Source organism: Mus pahari, chromosome 3 (assembly GCF_900095145.1).
Source record: "Mus pahari chromosome 3, PAHARI_EIJ_v1.1, whole genome shotgun sequence".
Lineage (NCBI taxonomy): Eukaryota > Metazoa > Chordata > Mammalia > Rodentia > Muridae > Mus > Mus pahari.
The window spans coordinates 55777743-55797648 of NC_034592.1; the positions used below are offsets into that span (position 1 = coordinate 55777743).

At 36.0% G+C, this 19906-nt stretch overlaps 2 protein-coding genes across 6 annotated transcripts in view; one reads left to right on the top strand and one right to left on the bottom strand.

Annotated features, from left to right (window-relative positions):
- Ppig (peptidylprolyl isomerase G) overlaps nucleotides 1-12211 on the top strand; it is a 35725-nt gene extending 23514 nt beyond the window's left edge. For all 3 annotated transcript variants that reach the window (XM_029536072.1, XM_021192419.1, XM_021192418.1), the window contains exons 10-14: nucleotides 3450-3657; nucleotides 5496-5663; nucleotides 7570-7657; nucleotides 10553-10689; nucleotides 10869-12211. In XM_029536072.1, the coding sequence (XP_029391932.1) occupies nucleotides 3450-3657; nucleotides 5496-5663; nucleotides 7570-7657; nucleotides 10553-10689; nucleotides 10869-11979 (1712 nt within the window). In that variant the 3' untranslated portion in view covers nucleotides 11980-12211. The remainder of the gene's footprint in view (nucleotides 1-3449; nucleotides 3658-5495; nucleotides 5664-7569; nucleotides 7658-10552; nucleotides 10690-10868) is intronic.
- A 6048-nt stretch (nucleotides 12212-18259) lies between these two features.
- Nucleotides 18260-19906, bottom strand: part of Ccdc173 (coiled-coil domain containing 173) — a 32670-nt gene continuing 31023 nt past the window's right edge. For 2 of the 3 annotated variants that reach the window (XM_029536455.1, XM_029536454.1), the window contains one exon: nucleotides 18312-18691. In XM_029536455.1, coding sequence (XP_029392315.1) covers nucleotides 18347-18691 — 345 coding nt within the window. In that variant the 3' untranslated portion in view covers nucleotides 18312-18346. Of the gene's footprint in view, nucleotides 18692-19906 lie in introns of all 3 variants that reach the window. The other variant, XM_021194640.1, reaches the window with a different exon arrangement.

Consider the following 19906-nt stretch of genomic DNA (forward strand, 5'->3'; position numbering starts at 1 on the left):
TCTGAGTTCGAGGCCAGCCTGGTCTACAGAGTGAGTTCCAGGACAGCCAGGGCTACACAGAGAAACCCTGTCTCAAAAAAAACCAAAAAACAAAACAAAGGAGATAGAGCACAGGAAATAGCCTTTTGGAGATTTCATGATTTCTATACACAGCTTGATTATGCCCTAAGAACCTTATATTTGATATGTTTATGATCAGAGGAACATGACTAGGTAGGCATGGGCTGCCTTAGTTTGTGGAAACTTTTGCTGTAGAGGTCTCTTCAGTTTTTATAACTTGTTCCCATGAGCTGGTATCATGCTACTGCATAATGATCATGAATCATAGTCAGTGGTCAAGAACATAGTAACTTCAGAGATGCTTTTTTTATTTTGGATTTAATATGCTCCAATAGATACTGAGTTCAAATATACCAGTCTAGTAACAAGGAAGCCAATGGAGTCCAAAGCTGCAGATTTTTTTCCTTTAACTTTGTTAAATTATAGAGAATATTAATACAATGGACATATTCATCACCCAGTTTCAACAGTTCACACATGGACAATTTTGTTTTACCAACCTCCAGATATTTCTCTCCCTCACTAACCTTTACTTGGAAGGTAGGGTTTGGCTATATGCCAGACTTGACTCAAATTTCTGGATGTGGGGCTGGAGAGATGGCTCAGTGGTTAAGAGCACTGACTGCTCTTCCGGAGGTCCTGAGTTCAAATCCCAGCAATCACATGGTGGCTCACAGCCATCTATAATGAGATCTGATACCCTCTTCTGCTGTGTCTGAAGACAGGTACAGTGTACTTATATAACAAATAAATAAATTTTTTTAAAAAAAATTTCTGGATGTGTGTATGTCATTGCACTCAGCTGTTTTCTTTCTTTTTTTTTTTTTTTTTGGTTTTTTCGAGAAAAGGTTTTTCTTTATAGCCCTGGGGGTCCTGGAACTCACTTTGTAGACCAGGCTGGTCTCGAACTCAGAAATCCGCCTGCCTCTGCCTCCCGAGTGCTGGGATTAAAGGCATGCGCTACCACGCCCTGCAGCTGTTTTCTTAATTGAAGCAAATTTCAGATACTTATTTCGAGTGCATTGATGTGAGAGTGTCAGATCCCCTGGACCCAGAGTTTCAGACAGTTGTGAGCTGCTGTGTGGATGCCAGGGATTAAACCTGGGACCTCTGGACGTGCAGCCAATGCACTTAAACACTGAACCATCTCTCCAACACTCCAGATACACATTTTATCTACAGATATTTTACTTTTCCTCCTAAGATGTGACTTTTAAAAAATAGCCGGTGCTATTACGTACTCCTATTGATGAAAAACTTAGCAATGTTCTGATTTCTAATTGTTCTATTAATGTTAGTCATTTTGTTGCTTGAGTCTGACTTAAGGTTTGAACATTGAAATTGGTATTAAAGTAGTTTTTGTTAGTTTGTGCCAGGCATAACTGTAGTTCTAGCTACTCGGGAAGTTGAGGCATAGAATCATTTGAGGCCAGGAGCTTGCCATATAGCTAGGTTATTTGTGATGTAGTGTTTTTTTCATTATTCTACTTTTCATAGTTTTATGCTTCTGCTTCAAATAACTTAGTAAATCCAAAACTTAGAAAACTAAAGAGAATCAGCTTTGTTTTGTTTTAGTCCTCCCCTCGCCCCCTCATCTCCCCTCACTCCCCATTTTTTGAGACTAGGAGTCACGTAGGGCTGGCTGGTTTTCCTCTGCTCTGCAATTGGTGTTCATTCAGTGCCTCCTTAGGAGTTTCTAAAAGACAATCCAGTCGTAGTGACTTCATTACTTATTACCGGAACTCTTCTGATAGGAAGCAGCACCCTTTTGTTTATTGATAAAAATCATATGTAGGAAGCGCAGAAGGGTTTATTTATGTTTTAATTTATTAATACCATCATGACCTGATGGATTTGAGTCTATTTATTTATTGTTTGCTAATTTATTGAAATTCCTTTTTCTGTATATGCATGCTGACCCATTTTTGGCCCGAACAAGTATTTCAAATCCATCCTGGTTTGAGTTAGAACAGCTAAATGGGTCAGGTTCTAACTTTTGAAAAATTCATATGCCCTGTGTGTGATAATTTTACTTATGTTAATATATTCTTTAAAGCATCCAAGTTTCAAGACATTAAAAGATTTTTTCCGAGGCTGGAGAGATGGCTCAGTGAGTGAGAGGACCGACTGCTCTTCCGGAGGTCCAGAGTTCAAATCCCAGCAACAACATGGTGGCTCACAACCATTAGTAACAAGATCTGATGCCCTCTACTGGAGTGTCTGAAGACAGCTACAGTGTACTTACATATAAATCTTTATATGAATCATATATATATATATATATGATTATTTCCTGAGCTAAGAAGATGGCTCAGTGGGTAAATGTGCTTGCCATGAAAGTTTGCTGACCTGAACCTACCGCAGTTCCTGAACCTACCTAAAAGTGAAACTCTATAAAATTATCCTCTAACCATGGCACACACATCATGTGATAGTGTGATAGCACATGATAGTAATAATAGAATAATATTTAGGAAATTGATTGCCTAGCTAGGTTTAGTGGCACACACCTTTAATCCCAGTACTCAAGAGGCAGAGGTAGGTGGATATCCAAGTTAGAGGCCAAGCTAGTCTAGAGTAAGACGAAAAAACAAAAACAAAAACAAAACACATGATTCCTCAACTCAAAATTTCAACTTGAGACTTTTTTGTTGAGACTTTTAAAAAAAGATTTATTTATGTATGAGTACTCTGTCTGCCTGGATGCCAGAAGAGGATATCAGATCCCATTATAGATGGTTTGTGAACCTCTGTCTGGTTGTTGGGAATTGACTCCGTACCTCTGGAAGAGCAGCCAGTGCTTTTACCTGCGAGCCATCTCTCCAGTCCTTTGTAGAGATATTTAAGCATAGTTATTATTGATAAATTACTTCTGATTATGAGATTATGCTTTAAGCTGTGTCTCTAATCATTAGAGGAATCCTTGCTTGGTCATGAAAGTTGAAGCTTGTTGCCAATGAAATATTCCTCCCTGTGTTGACACAGCAGTGTGTTTTGTTTTGGTTTTTGTTTGTTTTCTTGTGTGCTTTTTATTTGTTTTTACCTTCAGTTTTGATATAGGAGAAGAAATGGAAAACTCTAATACTAGAATTTGGGGAATCTTAGATGTTACTCTTTGTGCTTTAAAATTTTCTATTCAAATGTTTCTTAAAATTAACATGGTTTAGAATTTGGAGCTTGCTTATTTTCAGAAATCCTTTGGCTTAATAGCATTCTGGCTCGGGAATCTGGGTTCTAACCCCCAGGCCTGACTGTTGTGCTCTCTCTGAGTTGAGATGACTGAATGAATAAAATATCTAATACTGCACTTAAAAATTTAAAATAAAAGTGAAGTTTTTTACCTCATAAGTTTGCCTGAAATTACTGAGTAGACTCTTTTGTTTTTAAAGTTAAGAAAGAAGAAAAGAAAAGGCATAAGTCGTCGTCCTCATCATCATCCAGTGATTCAGATAGCTCAAGTGATTCCCAGTCCTCCTCTGATTCTTCTGATTCTGAAAGCGCTTCTGAAGAAAAATCCAGAAAAAGGAAAAAGAAACATAGGAAAAATTCCCGAAAGCATAAGAAGGAGAAGAAGAAGCGAAAGAAAAGCAAGAAAAGGTCTTTAATACTAGTGTTGTCTGTTAAAAGATTATTTTTAATCAGTTATGTAAGAGCACTGAAATAGAAAGGTTTTATAACAGTGGCATGCGATCATGCAACAGAAGCTCTTGATTAATTTTATATTCTCCCAGTGAAGTGATGCTTTTGGTTTTATGTTTAGTTTGGTTTCATTGAGGCATTCCCAATCCCTCAGGCTACCTCAAGTTCATAGTTTTTCTGCCTCATCCCCTGTTGTGTGACAAAACTCTTCCTGGAGAGATGCAGCAAACACATCTACTTGCCCCAGATAGGAATCCATGACAGAATAAAGTATGGATATCCAAAGTCCAACTTAGTAAACCAGTGAGTTTTACTGGGGTTACTCACAAGAGCAGTCAGTCAGTCACATCACCAAAAGCCCACCCCAGCCTAGGTGGCAGCTGACAAAGGTAGGAACCTGAAGCACATTGCACAGCCTACAGGCAGTTCAGCAGGTTGGATCATGTCCTTTCCAGGTCCCAGATTTGGTCTAAACCTCTTCTAGACAGCTTGTTCAGTTTCTGCTGGTATGGTCTGAGTATCATTTGCAGTTTATCTTAGACGTCCGAGAGTCTTTGCAGCCTTCCTCTGCTTTTGCGGGGAGAGACTTTGTCTTGTCAGTTTTAGGAACTTCCTAAAGCTGTTTTGAGTTGGTTACTTTCCTGCATAAGTAGCTTCCTGCAGGATAGAACATTTAAATCTCAGAGGAAACTGTTATACCACATCCAGATAGCAATGATTGCAGGTGTACATCACTCCAGGTTTGGATTTTGAAGAGATTTGTAAGATAGATTTGAATTACAGCAAACCAATAGTTATGTCCCTTACTTTATAGCAATACATATAGGTTCCCTTTTCTCTTTTGCTTTGGTAGAAGTATATGAATTGAGGGCATATGATTCTGTCACTATTTTCTGCTTTTGTTTGAAATGTGTTCATATTAAAACTTAAGTATATACCTATTACATCAAAAGCAACTAATGTCTTTAGTCTATATTTATAAAAAATTTTGTTTCTATGTGCATAGGTGCTTGCATACTCTGCCCATGGAGGTCAGAAGAAGGCATCAGATCCCCTGGAACTACAGTTAGAGATGGTTGTGAGCTGCCATATGGGTGCTCCCTATTGAACCTGTGTCCTCTGGAAGAGCAGCCAGGGCTTTTCATTACTGTGCCATCTCTCCAGCCCTATCCTGTATTTTTAAATTACCTACAGAGTTTCATATTTTAGATGTACCTTATAGAAAAGTATTTTTGAGTTTGATAGCAAATGGTTTTTGTTTGGTTGAGTTGGTTGGTTAGTTACTGGGAATGGAGGAAGATTTTTGCCATATGATCACATCTCTGAAAGGGACAGGTTGATAATATTATTTTGATATTAAAGAAATGGTGGAGCTGGGCAGTGGTGGCGCACGCCTTTAATCCCAGCACTTGGGAGGCAGAGGCAGGCGGATTTCTGAGTTCGAGGCCAGAAGTGAGTTCCAGGACAGCCAGGGCTATACAGAGAAACCCTGTCTCAAAAAAACCAAAAAAAAAAAAAAAAAAAAAAAAAAATGGTGGGTTGATGAGATGAGTCAGAATGTAAAGGCACTAGCCATCAAGCCCACTGACTTGAATTTACTCTGGACTGAGATCATGAAAGGGGAAAGATGATTTTCTGCAGGTTGTTCTCTGACCTCTCATGTGTTCCATGGCATGTATGCTTATGCACACATTAACTGAAAATGTAGTTTAAAAAGAAAAGAAATGCTAACAATTGGAAATTTTAGGTAGGTACATAAGAGCCAAATGTGACTTACTTTGATTTTACTTGTTAAGCCCATCTAGTGAAAGTGAAGCAGAAAATGTTGATGCACAGCCCCAGTCTACTGTCCGTCCAGAAGAGATCCCTCCTATACCAGAAAATAGATTTCTAATGAGAAAAAGTCCTCCTAAAGCTGATGACAAGGAAAGGAAAAACAGAGAGAGAGAAAGAGAAAGAGAGTGGTATGTGAATGTGTGTATTTTATAGTTGTTACATATTGCCATAAACGTTTTCTTATTTTTTGAACCATATTTGTTTTTGACAGTATTAAACTGGTGATCTATGAAACCCTCTTTTAATTAGAAAAAAAAAACAAACGATGTTAGCAAAGCTTTTTTGCTAAACACATAAATTACTACAAATTGACTTCTACCAGTAGATTTTGAGGATATAAGTTCTGCAGTGTAAATAGTGGCATTTCAAATGGCATTAAAACAAGATGATATTTTGGTATGTTGGTCATAGAATTTTTAAAAGACTCATTTTTCTGTTTTTTTTAATTCTGTGTATGTGTGCACTCATAGTTACATACATGTGTTTATATGAATATATATATATATATATATATATATATATATATATACACACACATACATATACATACATACATACATACATACTTAAGTGCAAGATTCCTCCTGTACCAGAAATAGATTCCTAATAAGTAAAGGTCCTCTGAAGCTAGTAACCAAACAGAAATAACAGTGATATGAAAATGTGTATATTTTCCCCTGGACCCCTATGGCTTAAGGAGAGGCTCAACTCCTACAAGTTGTCCAAGCATTAGAACTGTAGTTTCATTGCTGAAATCTCTGTATTAAAAAAGCTAGGTGCAGTAGCATGCTTGTGATCCCAGTTCTGGGGAAAATGTGTGAACCCTCGAGTTTTTCTAACCAATGAGCTTAGCCTACCCAGTAAACTCCAGGCCAGTTAGAGAGCCTGTTTCAAAAAACAAGTTGAATGGCTCCTAAGAAATGACATCTAACGTTGACCTCAGATCTAGCCACACAAATAGGTACACCTGAATTTATATGCCTGTGCATTTACAAACAGACAAACACCAAAAGAGAAAAATGAATCTTGTTTTATAAATTTGTATAAAAGTCTTGCTCTCCAAACCTGCCTTTATACTGTAATGAAATTTAGGGTGTTCAATTACTTTGAATATTTTTTACATACTTGTTTTATTAATGTTACCAACTTTGTTGTTTTTTTATGAGTCATTTTAATAATGAGATGAGGGCTGGAGAAATGACTCAGAGTTTAAGAGCACTGGCTGCTCTTGCAGAGATCCCAACAGCCACATGGTGGCTCATAACAATCTATAATGAGATCTGGTGACCTCTTCTGGCTTACAGGCATACATGCAGGCAGAACACTGTATACATAATAAATTTTTAAAAAATGATATGGGAAAAGTTTTAAAATTTCCAAATCTTTTGTAGTCATGATGAGAAATATAGTTGTAAAGTGAAAATTTTATAAGCGTAGTACAACAAAAATATGCCATGCTTTAATAATACATAAAAGTAAAAGCTTTAAAATTGATTCATTGAGTGTAAAACAAAGAGTAAAGGAAAACTATTTGACTACTAAAGTTATTTAAACTTTTCAGATATCACTTACATTAATGTTACTAATGATTTTATGTATAATTTAAAGTTTCGTGTTTGAGATATGAGTGGTATTTGGCTAATTCAGACCAACTTATCTCTGTCTAATATATATTGCTTAATTTGTCCATAATTTTCTTACTAATGCACAACTGTTCATGGGAGATAAAACATTTTGTAATTTTTCTTTCTCTCATTTGGAAGCCCCCTGGGCTATATTATATTTTGGTTTTTTTTTTAGCATTATTAAATTAACTTCACCTTACTAATAAGTATTTCTTTCTAAGATCAGTCGCATTCAACGTGGTACAGCCATAGACAGTAATGCCTACTGGGATCTGATAGCATTTTGGGCTAAAAACTCCTAATTATGTAAAGGAATTTAAATGTATTAATTTAGATCAGTAAAGGTATAGTTTCAAGATTCCTCTTTATAAAAGTGATATGTTTAAACTTTCCGTTTGCTTGCTTCTAGTAATCCACCTAACTCCCAGCCTGCTTCATACCAGCGACGATTCTTAGTTACTAGGTCTGGCAGGAAAATTAAAGGAAGAGGACCGAGGGTAGGTGATTCTTTATCAGAAATGTTAATAATACCGCATTTGTATTTCTTAAAGAGTTTGGAGTACTAGGGTGTGGCTTAGTGCTAGAGTACTTGCAGAACATGTAAACAGCTCTGAGTTTATGATCCTCAGCACTCTAAGGAAAAAGAAATTTAATGCTTTAAAAATATTTTTATATATCATTTTACTATTAAAGTTACTAAAAACTCAGGGGATATGCATGTTTTAAAGTATACATCCTTTAGATTATGTATTTGCATGGTTTAAAATGGGATTGAGATGGAAATGGTGGCTCATACCTTAAGAGACTAAGGCAGGAAGATTGCTGTGAGTTTGAGGCCAGCCTGGTCTACATAATGAGTTTCATGCCAACTTGGGCTTAGCATGAGACCCTGTCTCAAAAATAGCGTTCAAATAAAGTCAGAATATAAAGGGTATTGAAACCTTTTGACTTTTGATAATTTTCTACCCATCATAGCTCTATTCTTACCAAGAACAGTCTCTCTCTCTCTCTCTCTCTCTCTCTCTCTCTCTCTCTCTCTCTCTCTCTCCCCCCCCTCCATCTCCCTCTCTCTCCTAAATTTTCCCATCAGAATTTAAATAACTTTTTTCAAAGCTTTTTTTTTTTTTTTTTTTTTTTTTAAAGAAACTTAGCTATACTGTATATCTTATATCTTGGCTTCTTATGCAGTTCTTCTACTTTCTACAGTCTGCTGAAAACAGCATTTTCTGTCTGGTTGATTCCAAGTTATAAAATCCATTGAATCCTCTCAGTCATTACTTAGGATTTCTTCTTAAAATATTCTGTCTATTGTTTCATCTGTTCTTTTCCTGTCTCTTATGCCAGTCTATCTTAAATGTAGACTACAATTTTACATCCTGTACATGACCTACATGTCAAGACTAGTTCATTTTAAGTTGCACATACTCCATAGACAGGCTCTTTTACTCCCAGGATGACTGATAATTCACAGCTCCATCTGCTCTTGGCACCAAAGGTTTATTTGGCTGATGAGCACCTCAAACATAGCATCGTGAGAGTACAGCATGTCCACATACTCTTCAGAGCTCAGAGCTCTTTAGTCTGCTGCTCAAAGTGATTCATGTGACCACCTATGTGAGCCAAGAATTGTTTTTATTCTCTTCCCTTTCAATTTTACACAACTTACTTATGTCAGCTTCTGTCATTTTTCTCTCCCCACTACTCTGACATGTATCTGCATCTATAAATCTTGACTCGATGCCGACTCAAAGTAGAATGGCTTCCAGACTTGTATTTGGTAGAAGGGTTTTTGTTGTTGTTATTTTTTAATCTGTCAGTATGGATTTAAACTTAAACAGTAAACGATTACAGACCCTAAAGAGCTTTTGTTCGTGTGAGTTATATTTATCAATATTGATTCTTTTAGAAATTAGAGCTAAGAAATATTCATCACAAGTGTAAATAGCTATGATAGTAGTTATATGTTTTATAGTCTGAGTGACCATGATGTGGCAAGTGGAAAGGGCATAAGCTATATTTAACAATAGTTGCGGTAGTCAATAAAAAATGTAAATCTGGGCTGGAGATGAATCTCCACTGATGGAGTACTTTCCTAGTATGCAGAAGACCTTAAGTTGAATATCTAGCTAGTACTTTTGCGCATTGGCCAAGTCTGATTATGTTACTCCTGTAGTATTGACTTTAGAATAAATTTTAAAAATAGCATAGACTAAGCCCTTACAAAAATCTATTCTGTTTATTTCATCAGTATGGTCAAGTTTTGCTTTCTCTTGTCCTGTCTTGTGACACTGTAGCTGTACAGATGGTTGTGAGCCTTCATGTGGTTGTTGGGAATTGAATTTTTCAGGAACTCTGCTCGCTCTGGTCAGCCCTGCTTGCTCCAGTCAGCCCCACTCACTCCTGTCCACTCTGCTCGCTCAGTCCCTGCTTGCTCTGGCCCAAAGGTTTATTTATTATTATACATAAGTACACTGTAGCTGTCTTCAGACGTACCAGAAGAAGGTGTCAGATCTCATTACAGGTGGTTGTGAGCCACCATGTGGTTGCTGGGATTTGAACTCAGGACCTTCAGAAGAGCAGTTGGTGCTCTTACCTGCTGAGCCATCTTGCCAGCCCCCAGAATCTTCAATACAGAGCTTTCTTATATCTTCCATGTTTTGCTTCACCTTTGCTTAGGTAACTTAACATAAACGTTCTTTTATTTTTAGGTTTTATTATTTTACATGATCTCATTCCTATACTAAGCTCTTTGATTCTTTTACCACCATTTCTCCTTCTGTAATCATTCTGGGTTAGTTATAGTTTAATATATGTGATTATATATCCATTCATTTTTTTTCCTATAACTTTGTAGAATGTTAAGTTCTAAGAGATCAAAATCTGCTATATCCTGGCTTACTGGTATTTCTTCAGTAAAGTGGTTAGCCATCCATCCAAAAACTGAGTAAATTTTGGTTGAACAAAAGATTTCTGTGAGTTTATTCTATTTCTCATGATGTTTGCTTTGGAAAATGATGTATATGTAACATTCAAATGAGAAATTGAAAATTTGTAGTGGTTAATATACAGAGTATTCTAGTACCAGTTTAGCAGGACTGTTTCTAGCAAGGTGTTAAAAGCCTGAGTTTCTGTGGATCTTATTACTTACTTGGAATTTAGGATAAGATTGCCAGTGTTCTACCAGAAAAGCAAGACATTTTGATTATGTAGAGGATTAGATTCTAGAGTCTGATGTATGCTAACCATGTGTTCTTATCTCATTCCTAATTTTAGCAAGTTCAGAAAGCATAAAAACCTCATTTTATTTCAACCTAGAAATAAGTATGTATCTTAGTTATGGTGTTGCTTTTAAATTTTTATATGGTCTTTTTTCCCCTTTTTATTTTCTTAAGCGTTATCGAACTCCTTCCAGATCCAGATCGAGGGATCGATTCAGACGAAGTGAGACTCCTCCACATTGGAGACAAGAGATGCAGAGAGCTCAGAGAATGAGGGTGTCAAGTGGTGAAAGATGGATCAAAGGGGATAAGTAAGATTTAATTGTTATTTAAATTTGTGATGCTTTTTTACTGCTGAGCACAATGGTTTTATTAGGAGCCAGTTTATTTTTGTATACCTTAGAGAAAACACAGTAGCATTATAGCTTATAATTATGCTGTTCTTTTCCTAATAATACTTCCAAATATCTTTTCTTTCTTTACTTTTTAGGAGTGAGTTAAATGAAATAAAAGAAAATCAAAGGAGCCCAGTTAGAGTAAAAGAGAAAAAAGTAACAGATCACAGACACATGTCTGAGAGTCCAAACAGAAAAGTAGAAAAGGAAAAGAAAGTTAAAGACCATAAATCTGAAAGCAAAGAGAGAGACATCAGAAGAAATTCAGAAAAAGATGATAAATATAACAAAAACAAAGTGAAGAAGAAGGGCAAATCCAAGAGTAGGAGCAAGAGCAAGGAGAGATCCAAGAGTAAGGAGCGAGACTCGAGGCACAGCAGACACGAAGACAAGAGGGTGAGGTCAAGAAGTAAAGAAAGGGATCATGAGACTACTAAAGAAAAAGAAAAACCATTGGATTCTAAAGGGAGAGATCAGCAAAGGAGTAGAAGCAAAGAGAACTCCAAACAGGTAGACTCAAAAAGTAATGAACATGATCATAGCAAAAGCAAAGAAAAGGATAGACGTGCACAGTCCAGGAGTAGAGAACGGGATCTGACGAAAGGTAAACACAGTTACAACAGTAGAACAAGGGAGCGGAGTAGAAGTAGGGACAGGAGCAGACGAGTGCGGTCCAGAAGCCATGACAGAGATCGCAGCAGAAGCAAGGAGTACCATAGATACAGAGAACAGGAGTATAGGAGAAGAGGAAGGTCACGAAGCCGGGATCGAAGAACACCAGGACGATCAAGAAGTAAAGATAGGAGGAGAAGAAGGAGGGAGTCCCGGAGCTCAGAGAGAGAAGAAAGTCAAAGTAGAAACAAGGAAAAATATAGAAGCCAAGAAAGTAAGAGTTCACACAGAAAAGAAAATTCTGAGGGTGAGAAAAGAACGTACTCTAAAAGTCGTGATCATAATAGCTCAAATAATAACAGGGAAAAAAAGGCTGATAGAGAGCAAAGTCCAGTGTCAAAAACAAAGCAAAGCAGTCAGGACAATGAAGTGAAGTCCTCCACGTTAAAAAATCAAGAGGACGAGAAGACCAGATCCCCGGTGGAAAAAGAAAACCAAAAATCAAAGGGTCAAGAAAATGACCATGTACATGACAAAAATAAAAAATGTGATCATGAATCAAGCCCTGGAACAGATGAAGACAAAAGTGGATGAGTGAGTTGTATACACTTAATTCCTTCCTGTCTCAAATTTTAAGTTTTCAAGACTTAATGTTGAACCTTCCTTTTTTTGTTGTTTTCATTGTTTTGGAGTTGTTTTATGTTTGTATCCCCTCTCCCCCTTTTTTTTAAACGTGGACTTCATTGAGTTGATCTTTTGATAATCTGCTACCTGGATAATTTGTACTGCTAAAGTTTTAATAAACTTGAAATGAAAAGAAAAACAACACTTTGGTGTAATACTGTGTGCTATGTTAAATTCTTATGTATTCATTTTTGTGTTGCAACCGTCAATAGCAGCCTACTTTGCTTAATCAGCCATTTGGAAACAAGCTTAACTGTTGGTTGCAGTACATTGTTATACAGGCTTGTGTTTCTTTTTTCTTTTGATACAAATCCCTTTAGAAACCACTTGAAGAAGTTTTGTATAGCATTTTGGGCTTTGGTTTTTCATTTATAATTCTTCACTTGATTTTACAATTATTCGTACTTTAGTTACTTTTTTTTGTGCTTTATACCTTATACTTTACAATTCCAGCTGTAGCTTGTTTCTTAATATTGTCCATGTTGCTCTGTGAGCTATAAAAATGAGGTGAGTGGTGTTTTCAGTTCGTGTGCTGATTGAGCTTGAGTTGCTGTTATACAGCATTTGACAGAAATTAGACCTTGGAAGACCAGACTGTAATTTTCAATTCTTTGTTGCTTTTGGTGTGAAGAGCTGAAATTGTTGCTTTTTAAGAACATGTTATTACCCTTTTCTACAATTTAAAAAAATGCATTTCTCATTAAAACATATTACTTGTGTAGATCCTTCTTAAGCTAGACAGATTCTAAAAAGCGTTAGTATTGGAAATAAGATTTCCCTATTTTGGCTATTAGCCTATATCACATTGAGTGTTAATTCTGCATGATTTGTTTTTTTTGTTTGTTTTTGTTTTTGTTTTTGTTTTTAAACTTGGACTAACTTCTCTAATTCTCATAGCTGTGAATATGAAATGTCAAGAAGATGCATCTTTCTATATATGTACCATGATAGGCTGTGTAGCATGTTTGTGACTCTGGTTTCTTTCTATTCAGATGGCTTTAGACCAGTTTACTGTTAACATTATTTTAACTTGGCATGTATAACATTGCCATATAGAGTAGAATAGAAAGTTGCAAAATATGATACCGTGCAGAGTTAAACACTAAACATATCCAAAGTCCATTCAGAATTTTGTGTGTTGTATTTTGCTATTTTTTGTGATGTGTGGCCTTTTATTCTGTAATATCCTTCTAAATAAAACATTGAACATCTAGCAAACACAAAACCTGCCTCATTTGAGAAATATTTCAAAAATCCAATTAATATTAGCCTTTAGAATGTTTCTTGTACTCTAATATTTGTCAGTATAGTGTCAACTCTTACCAAGGTAGCTTCTTGGTAAACCCAGTAGCTTTTCAATGATATTTGTACTGAATAAAGTGATGCTTAATATACTTCCCATCATTGATTATTATGGTAAGATATATTTGGCATTGTAGCTGGTACAGAATGAAGAGTGCAGTGATTATAAAGCTAATACCCACAATGGATTCTTTACAAATTGTTTTTCTTGATGGGAATAATTAATATATACATGATCTGTTACATGTCTTAAAAAGTTGATTATGTCTTAAATTCAGTTGAGTTTTAAAATATATCTCAAACTACCTGATCTTTAAGAAAGGAATTTCAACAAACATTTTAAAATTCATACTTTAAGTAAATTACTTTTTTTTTCTGATCTAGAGTTTTTACGTGTTAGCATATACATTATAAACAAGAACTTTTCAGTTCTTTAGGAAAGTAAACATGGGAGAAAATTAGTAATGTCTGTAATATTCTCTAAGAGAGCAGCTCAGAGCTGAGCATTTATGGGCTCCTCCCAACTCCTGCTTTGTTAGTTTGTTATTTTTTTCAATATGACAGATAAATGGGGTAAAGAGTTGAGAGAAGACAATCATCTAGATGTTTTTCAGAATAAACTATTTAATAGCATTAATTATACCCCAAGATTCACAGTTAACAATTGCACAAAGCCCAAATTCTTGTTCTAGTAGATTTTTAGTTATTTGCACTTCATATTCCCAAAACTATTTCCCATTTCAATTTTCCCATCACATTGGCTTTCTAGGAATATCTAAATTTACAGTTAATGAATAGTTTTTCTTAATACCCCTTGAAAGTACTTTCACTTGTTTTTATTGCTTGATTCCAAAGCTGAGGAAATTATTTCAATATGTAGAACTTTGATGATGATTGTATGAATGACACTACAAAGAGATAATAGCGAAAGTAAGGCTGTGTTGGCATTGTAGCTGGCACAGAGCGGGTAAGTGCTGCAAAGACAAGACTGTCTGGGAACAGGTATCCAAAGCTTAAAGCGCTCTTTGACTTAAACTTATGCTATCATAGAACCAATTTTATTAAATTGCTTTATTGGATCCCTTAGAATTTGTCAAGAATTAATTTGCTAGCTTCCTTTGCCCCAGTGGGATCCAGCTGCTCACTGGCTTTGCTTGTATCCAGTGGTAGGTGTCAAACCAAGGACCTTTGTGTTCTGGATAGGCACGTGCTGGGGTTCTGGTATTTTGGGTAATAGTATTAACTACTGCTCCTACTTTATTTTCTAGTGAGTGACTATTTAGAGCAGTTAGTATAATTGATACTTTGTTCCATGTGGTAACCTTTTACAGCAAATTTCTGTAAATTTCCCAGAAGGAACTTAGACTTAACTGATTGGTATAAAAAAACTAAATGAGCATTTTTCATTCTTTAGTTTCTATTTACTGTAATTAATCCCTGTAGGGTTTATGCATTTACAGTTGACAAACACTCTGTGTAGTTTGAGAAATTTTAATTGTAAGAATATATTTTTAAACTAATTGTTTTAAAAAATAAAGTATATCCCAAGGAAACTCAGTGTTGATTGCCATTACTGCCTGCAGTGGGCTTCTCTTCTCTGATGTCTTGAAGGGATTCACCTGCTGTGTGACAAATAATCAACAAATCACATTCATTTAAAAAAGAAAAAAAAAAAAAGGCCTCCCAGGCCAAAGAGGAAGAAGCGTTCCGGTTTTGATCATTTGCTCTCCCTGACTCACCCCTAGTGCTGGAGGATGGAAGGGCATTCATTGGTTTGTTTATGTCTGGTTTGGTTTTCTTTTATAGACAATTCCATGTTACTAAAAGCACATACTCTGTATTTCTGCCCCACCCTCTTTATGTGTTTATAGTATTTTGAAAGATTGACACATAAATTGGATATTTCTATAGAATCTTAAGGTGTGGCTGCTCTCTGTGGAAGGGGAAAGCATAATTAAGTTAATGCACTTCTTTTCCTAGCTCCAAAGTCACTGTGATGTATATTTTTTTAATGGAATTTAGAAAACTTGTTTCCTCAATTGTAAAATTAGTTTAAAGATGCTGCTTCTTTTATCATTAGTCTAGTAAATGTTGAACTGTTTTCTGCAGATTGCATTTTACAAATTTTAAACTTCAAAACTGTATTAACTTTTATAGTTAAACATTGTATTAAATAAAGTATACTACAGTAAACAATTTGGGGTTGTACTTTTTATTTATCTTATTAAAAATTAGGCAACCAATAAAATTTTTGTAATAGAAATGTAAATTCATTTGTATTTTGACAAAAACAGGTAGTTGACAAAAATGGACCTAAGTATTTACTGACTGTGGTGGCTTAAACTTTAAATATAGTACTTTGGTGGCAAAAGCTAGCCAGGACTGAGTAGTGAGAGCCTAGGAATTCCAGGGCTGGTAAAATGCTGCCAAGACTGGTGATTGGAGCTGAATCCCTGGGTGGGACCCACGTGATGCAGAGAGAACTGACTCCAGTAAGTTGTCATTTGAGCACATGTGCTTTGACAAAAGGTAAACCAAAAAATGGAGAATTTAACCAGCAGTGAGGATTTCCAAGTTTAGAACTAAGGTTTATTTATTTATTTTTATGTATATGAGTACACTGTAGCTGTACAGATGGTGGTGAGCCTTCATGTGGTTGTTGGGAATTGAATTTTGGACTTCTACTTGCTCTGGTCAAGTTGGCCCTGTTTGCTCTGGCCCAGAGATTTATTATACAGAAGTACACTGTAGCTGTCTTCGGACACACCAGAAGTGGGCATCAGATCTCATTATGGGTGGTTGTGAGCCACCACGTGGTTGCTGGGATTTGAACTCCAGACCTTCAGAAGAGCAGTCAGTGCTCTTACCCCCTAAGCTATCTTGCCAGCCCTAGAAGTAAATTCTTGTTAAAATGTTTTAGCATAATACTTAAAGCTTGGTAGCTTTTTTTAAATTTTATGACCAAACTTGGGATTTATGTTACTGCATTAAAATTCTCTACTTTTTAATTACTAAATTTCCTAGTAGTAGAAACAATGCAGTTTTTCTGGTTTTGTTTTTTTTTTTGGGGGGGGGGGTTATTTTGTAATTGTTTTGGGGTTTTGTTTTTGTTCCAGGCTGGCTTCAGAGACAATAGGTAGGCACAAAATTAAAGATGAGCTATCACACCCAATTTATATGATGCAGACAATTGAACCCACAAGAAATACACCTGCCTTTGCCTTTTAAGTGCTTAGCCTAAAAGTATATTTTTAAGATTTGTAAGACATAGTATTTTGCTTTTAGTATAACTTCGATGTTTAGAATCTAACAGTTGAGAATTAATGGTGTGTGCCAGCATGCCTAGCTGAGTTTTGGGATACATTAAACTTCACAGTGATTATAGATGGGTATTATCATCTCACATACACAGAACTATAGTCACTACACTATGCAGTCGGGGTGTTATGAAGTCCTGATATATACAAATTTTCCTATTTCTGTTTTACTGGTGAACGAGACACATAACTTTCCTCAGTGGATTATAACATTAAGTTTTGCTGTAGGGTTTTTGAAAAGATAGCTCAGCAGTTAAGAGCAATATCTGACTGCTATTCCAGAGGGCTTGGGCATAGTTCCCAGCACCTGGATGTGTAGCTTCCAATCCCAGGGATTTCAACAACTCTCTTCTGGCATACAAGGGCGTCAGACACACAGGTGTTATACATACAAGACTGCCACACAAATTGAAGTTTTTCTGTGGGCTTGTTGGAGGAAGTGCATCACTGTGAGGGTGGGCTTTGAAGTCCTATATGCTGAAGGCCCACCTAGTGGGAAAGAGACTCTCCTAGCTGCCTGAGAAAGATAGTCTCCTCCTGACGGCCTTCCAATCAAGATGTAGCACTCTTGGCTCTACAGCACCATGACTGCATGCTGCCATGCTCCTTGCCATGATGATAATGGACTAAACCTCTGAACCTGTAAGCCAGCCTCAATTAAATTTTTTTATAAAAGTTGCCTTGGTCATTGTGTCTCTTCACAGCAATAAAACCCTAAGCAAATTTAAAAATACTTAGCACTATTAAGTTATAGTTAGAAGTATATGTTCCAGCTCCTGTAGCACATGTTCTATTGTTTTTTTAAACCACAATATAAAAAAAACTAAGGGAGGTGCAATTCATAAAAACTCTATGAACTTGTATATCAAGTAGACATAACTATATAGAGAGAATTATTTTAAGTAATTTCATGCCTAGGGAGATACACTCTACACAAAAACCCAGAGAAGTCAAAACTATATAAAGCATATTAGTAACAATGAAGTTTTGAACAATTGAAACAACTGAATGACAAACTGAACATACACATTTCTGTTGAGGAAAGTATTCTCTGTGATTCAGCCATAAGAACAAAATACTGGCAACATGGTACACAACACAGAAATTCACTGAAGTCCACAGCATGGCTGCATTCTTATAGAATAACTAGGACAGGGCTGAGACAAAGCAGAGGCTGTGTGGAGGGAAAATGGGGAGGTACTGCCCAATGGGTTCAAGGTCATAACTATACAATCCTGTGGGTGCACTTCATCCTACTGAGAACACTTTAAATGAAACTGACATTGTGTGACTGAGTATATAGCCCAGTCAATAAGGTAAGGGGCTGCATTGACATCAGAGCCAGGTTGTACCGGGTTGTAATCCCAGAGCTGAGGAGGTAGGCATAGGCAGATCCCTAGAACTCGCTGGCCAGTCTGCTTGTCAAGTTCCAGGCCACTGAGACATCCAGCTTTCTAAAAAATGTGGATGTAGTGTAAGAAACAAGGCTGTTCTTGGGAATCCACACACACACACACATTTACAGGTGCCGTTATGTGTACTTAGATACTGCAAAGAAATCAAACCAGGCAACACATAAGTAGTCACTTTATTATCAGAAATTCCATTGTATTTGTAGCTCATTACAATAAATTTTATCAATCAAAATATGACCTTTTTTACCAAGTAAAACCTAGCCTTCTCTTCGACTTCTGAAAATCATTATACTTTGATCCTTGACTTTTAAAAAAAGGGAGCTGGACCCCAGTGGCATCAGTTGCCTGATAGCTTGGCCTTATCCCACCTCTGCCTACAAAGGGTGGTCCACGTCCACCTCCCACTCCTTCCTGCATAGCTTTTACCATAGGGTAGGCGTATTTCTTTGTTGATTCAGATTCAAAGTTAATTACTTCTCTAGCATACTTCTCAAATTCTTTCTCCTTCTCAACTGTAAGGGCTTCAGTAAGTTTCCAATAATCTAATTCTTCTTCCTTCATTTGTTTTGCATTACATTTATTTATGGCCTATTTGGAAGAAAAATAAATTTTTAATATTGGTCAAAAACATGTTTTCCAAATATTTATGTAGTTTTAAGATGCAGTTGAAATTTTATAAAATCAGTATTTTACAAATATGCTATAACTCATCAATTCTTTTATGCTTCTAAGAATATATTCAAAGTGTAGATTAAGTATTTAAACTCAAGGCTTTATGTGATACACAGTTAAAACAATGTGACGATTAAAAGCATAAATAAAATTTAGGTTAAAAATCAGGCAGCTATAAATACAGTTCTTTTTCAATCATTTACATATGTGATCTTCAGTAAGTTATAAGGCATATAAATAATTATTGTTCCTGATCATCAACATAAGTTATATGCAACCAGTTACATTCTGTTTCCCAGGAATGTAAAATTAGAACAATGAGTGACAATCTATGAAAATGTATTCAAAACTGAGGAAATAAGGATTAGGCAACCTCTCAAATACTTTATTTTAGAAAGACTTTGTCTTATAATGTTATATATTTTTTTAAAGATTTATTTATTATTATTCATAAGTACACTGTAGCTGTCTTCAGACGCACCAGAAGAGGGCGTCAGATCTCATTATGGATGGTTGTAAGCCACCATGTGGTTGCTGGGATTTGAACTCAGGACCCTCGGAAGAGCAGTCAGTGCTCTTACCTGCTGAGCCATCTCACCAGCCCTTATAATGTTATATTAATTTATATTGGAAGATATGTTTTTAATGGCTTTTCTGTTCAATTTTGACAAATTTCAATTTTATATTTAATATTTTAAGATGTGCTGAATTTCTAAATATAAGTTCTTTTTCCTGTATATGGATATATTTACTATCTATGAAAATATTGTAACAATCTAAAACTTTATCATAGATCTGATCATTTCTACCAATTGAAATTTATGAGGGAAAGGCACAAGTATATCAGTTTGAAATACCAAACTTTTTATCACTGAGTTCTAAAAGTAAGGCTTATGTTCTCTTTGCTGAATTGGCAATAAAATATCCAGAGTCTTAAAAAAAATTAGTATCCAATAAGGACAGAAGACAGAAGAATTTAAACAATCTCACCAAGGGGTAATAAGCTAAAATGAGATGTCCTTGTTTGCATATCAGAAGAAGAAAGAAGGAAGGAAGGAGGAGGAAGAAGAGGAGGAGGAGGAAGAGGAGGAGGAGAAGGAGAAGGAGAAGGAGAAGGAGAAGGAGAAGGAG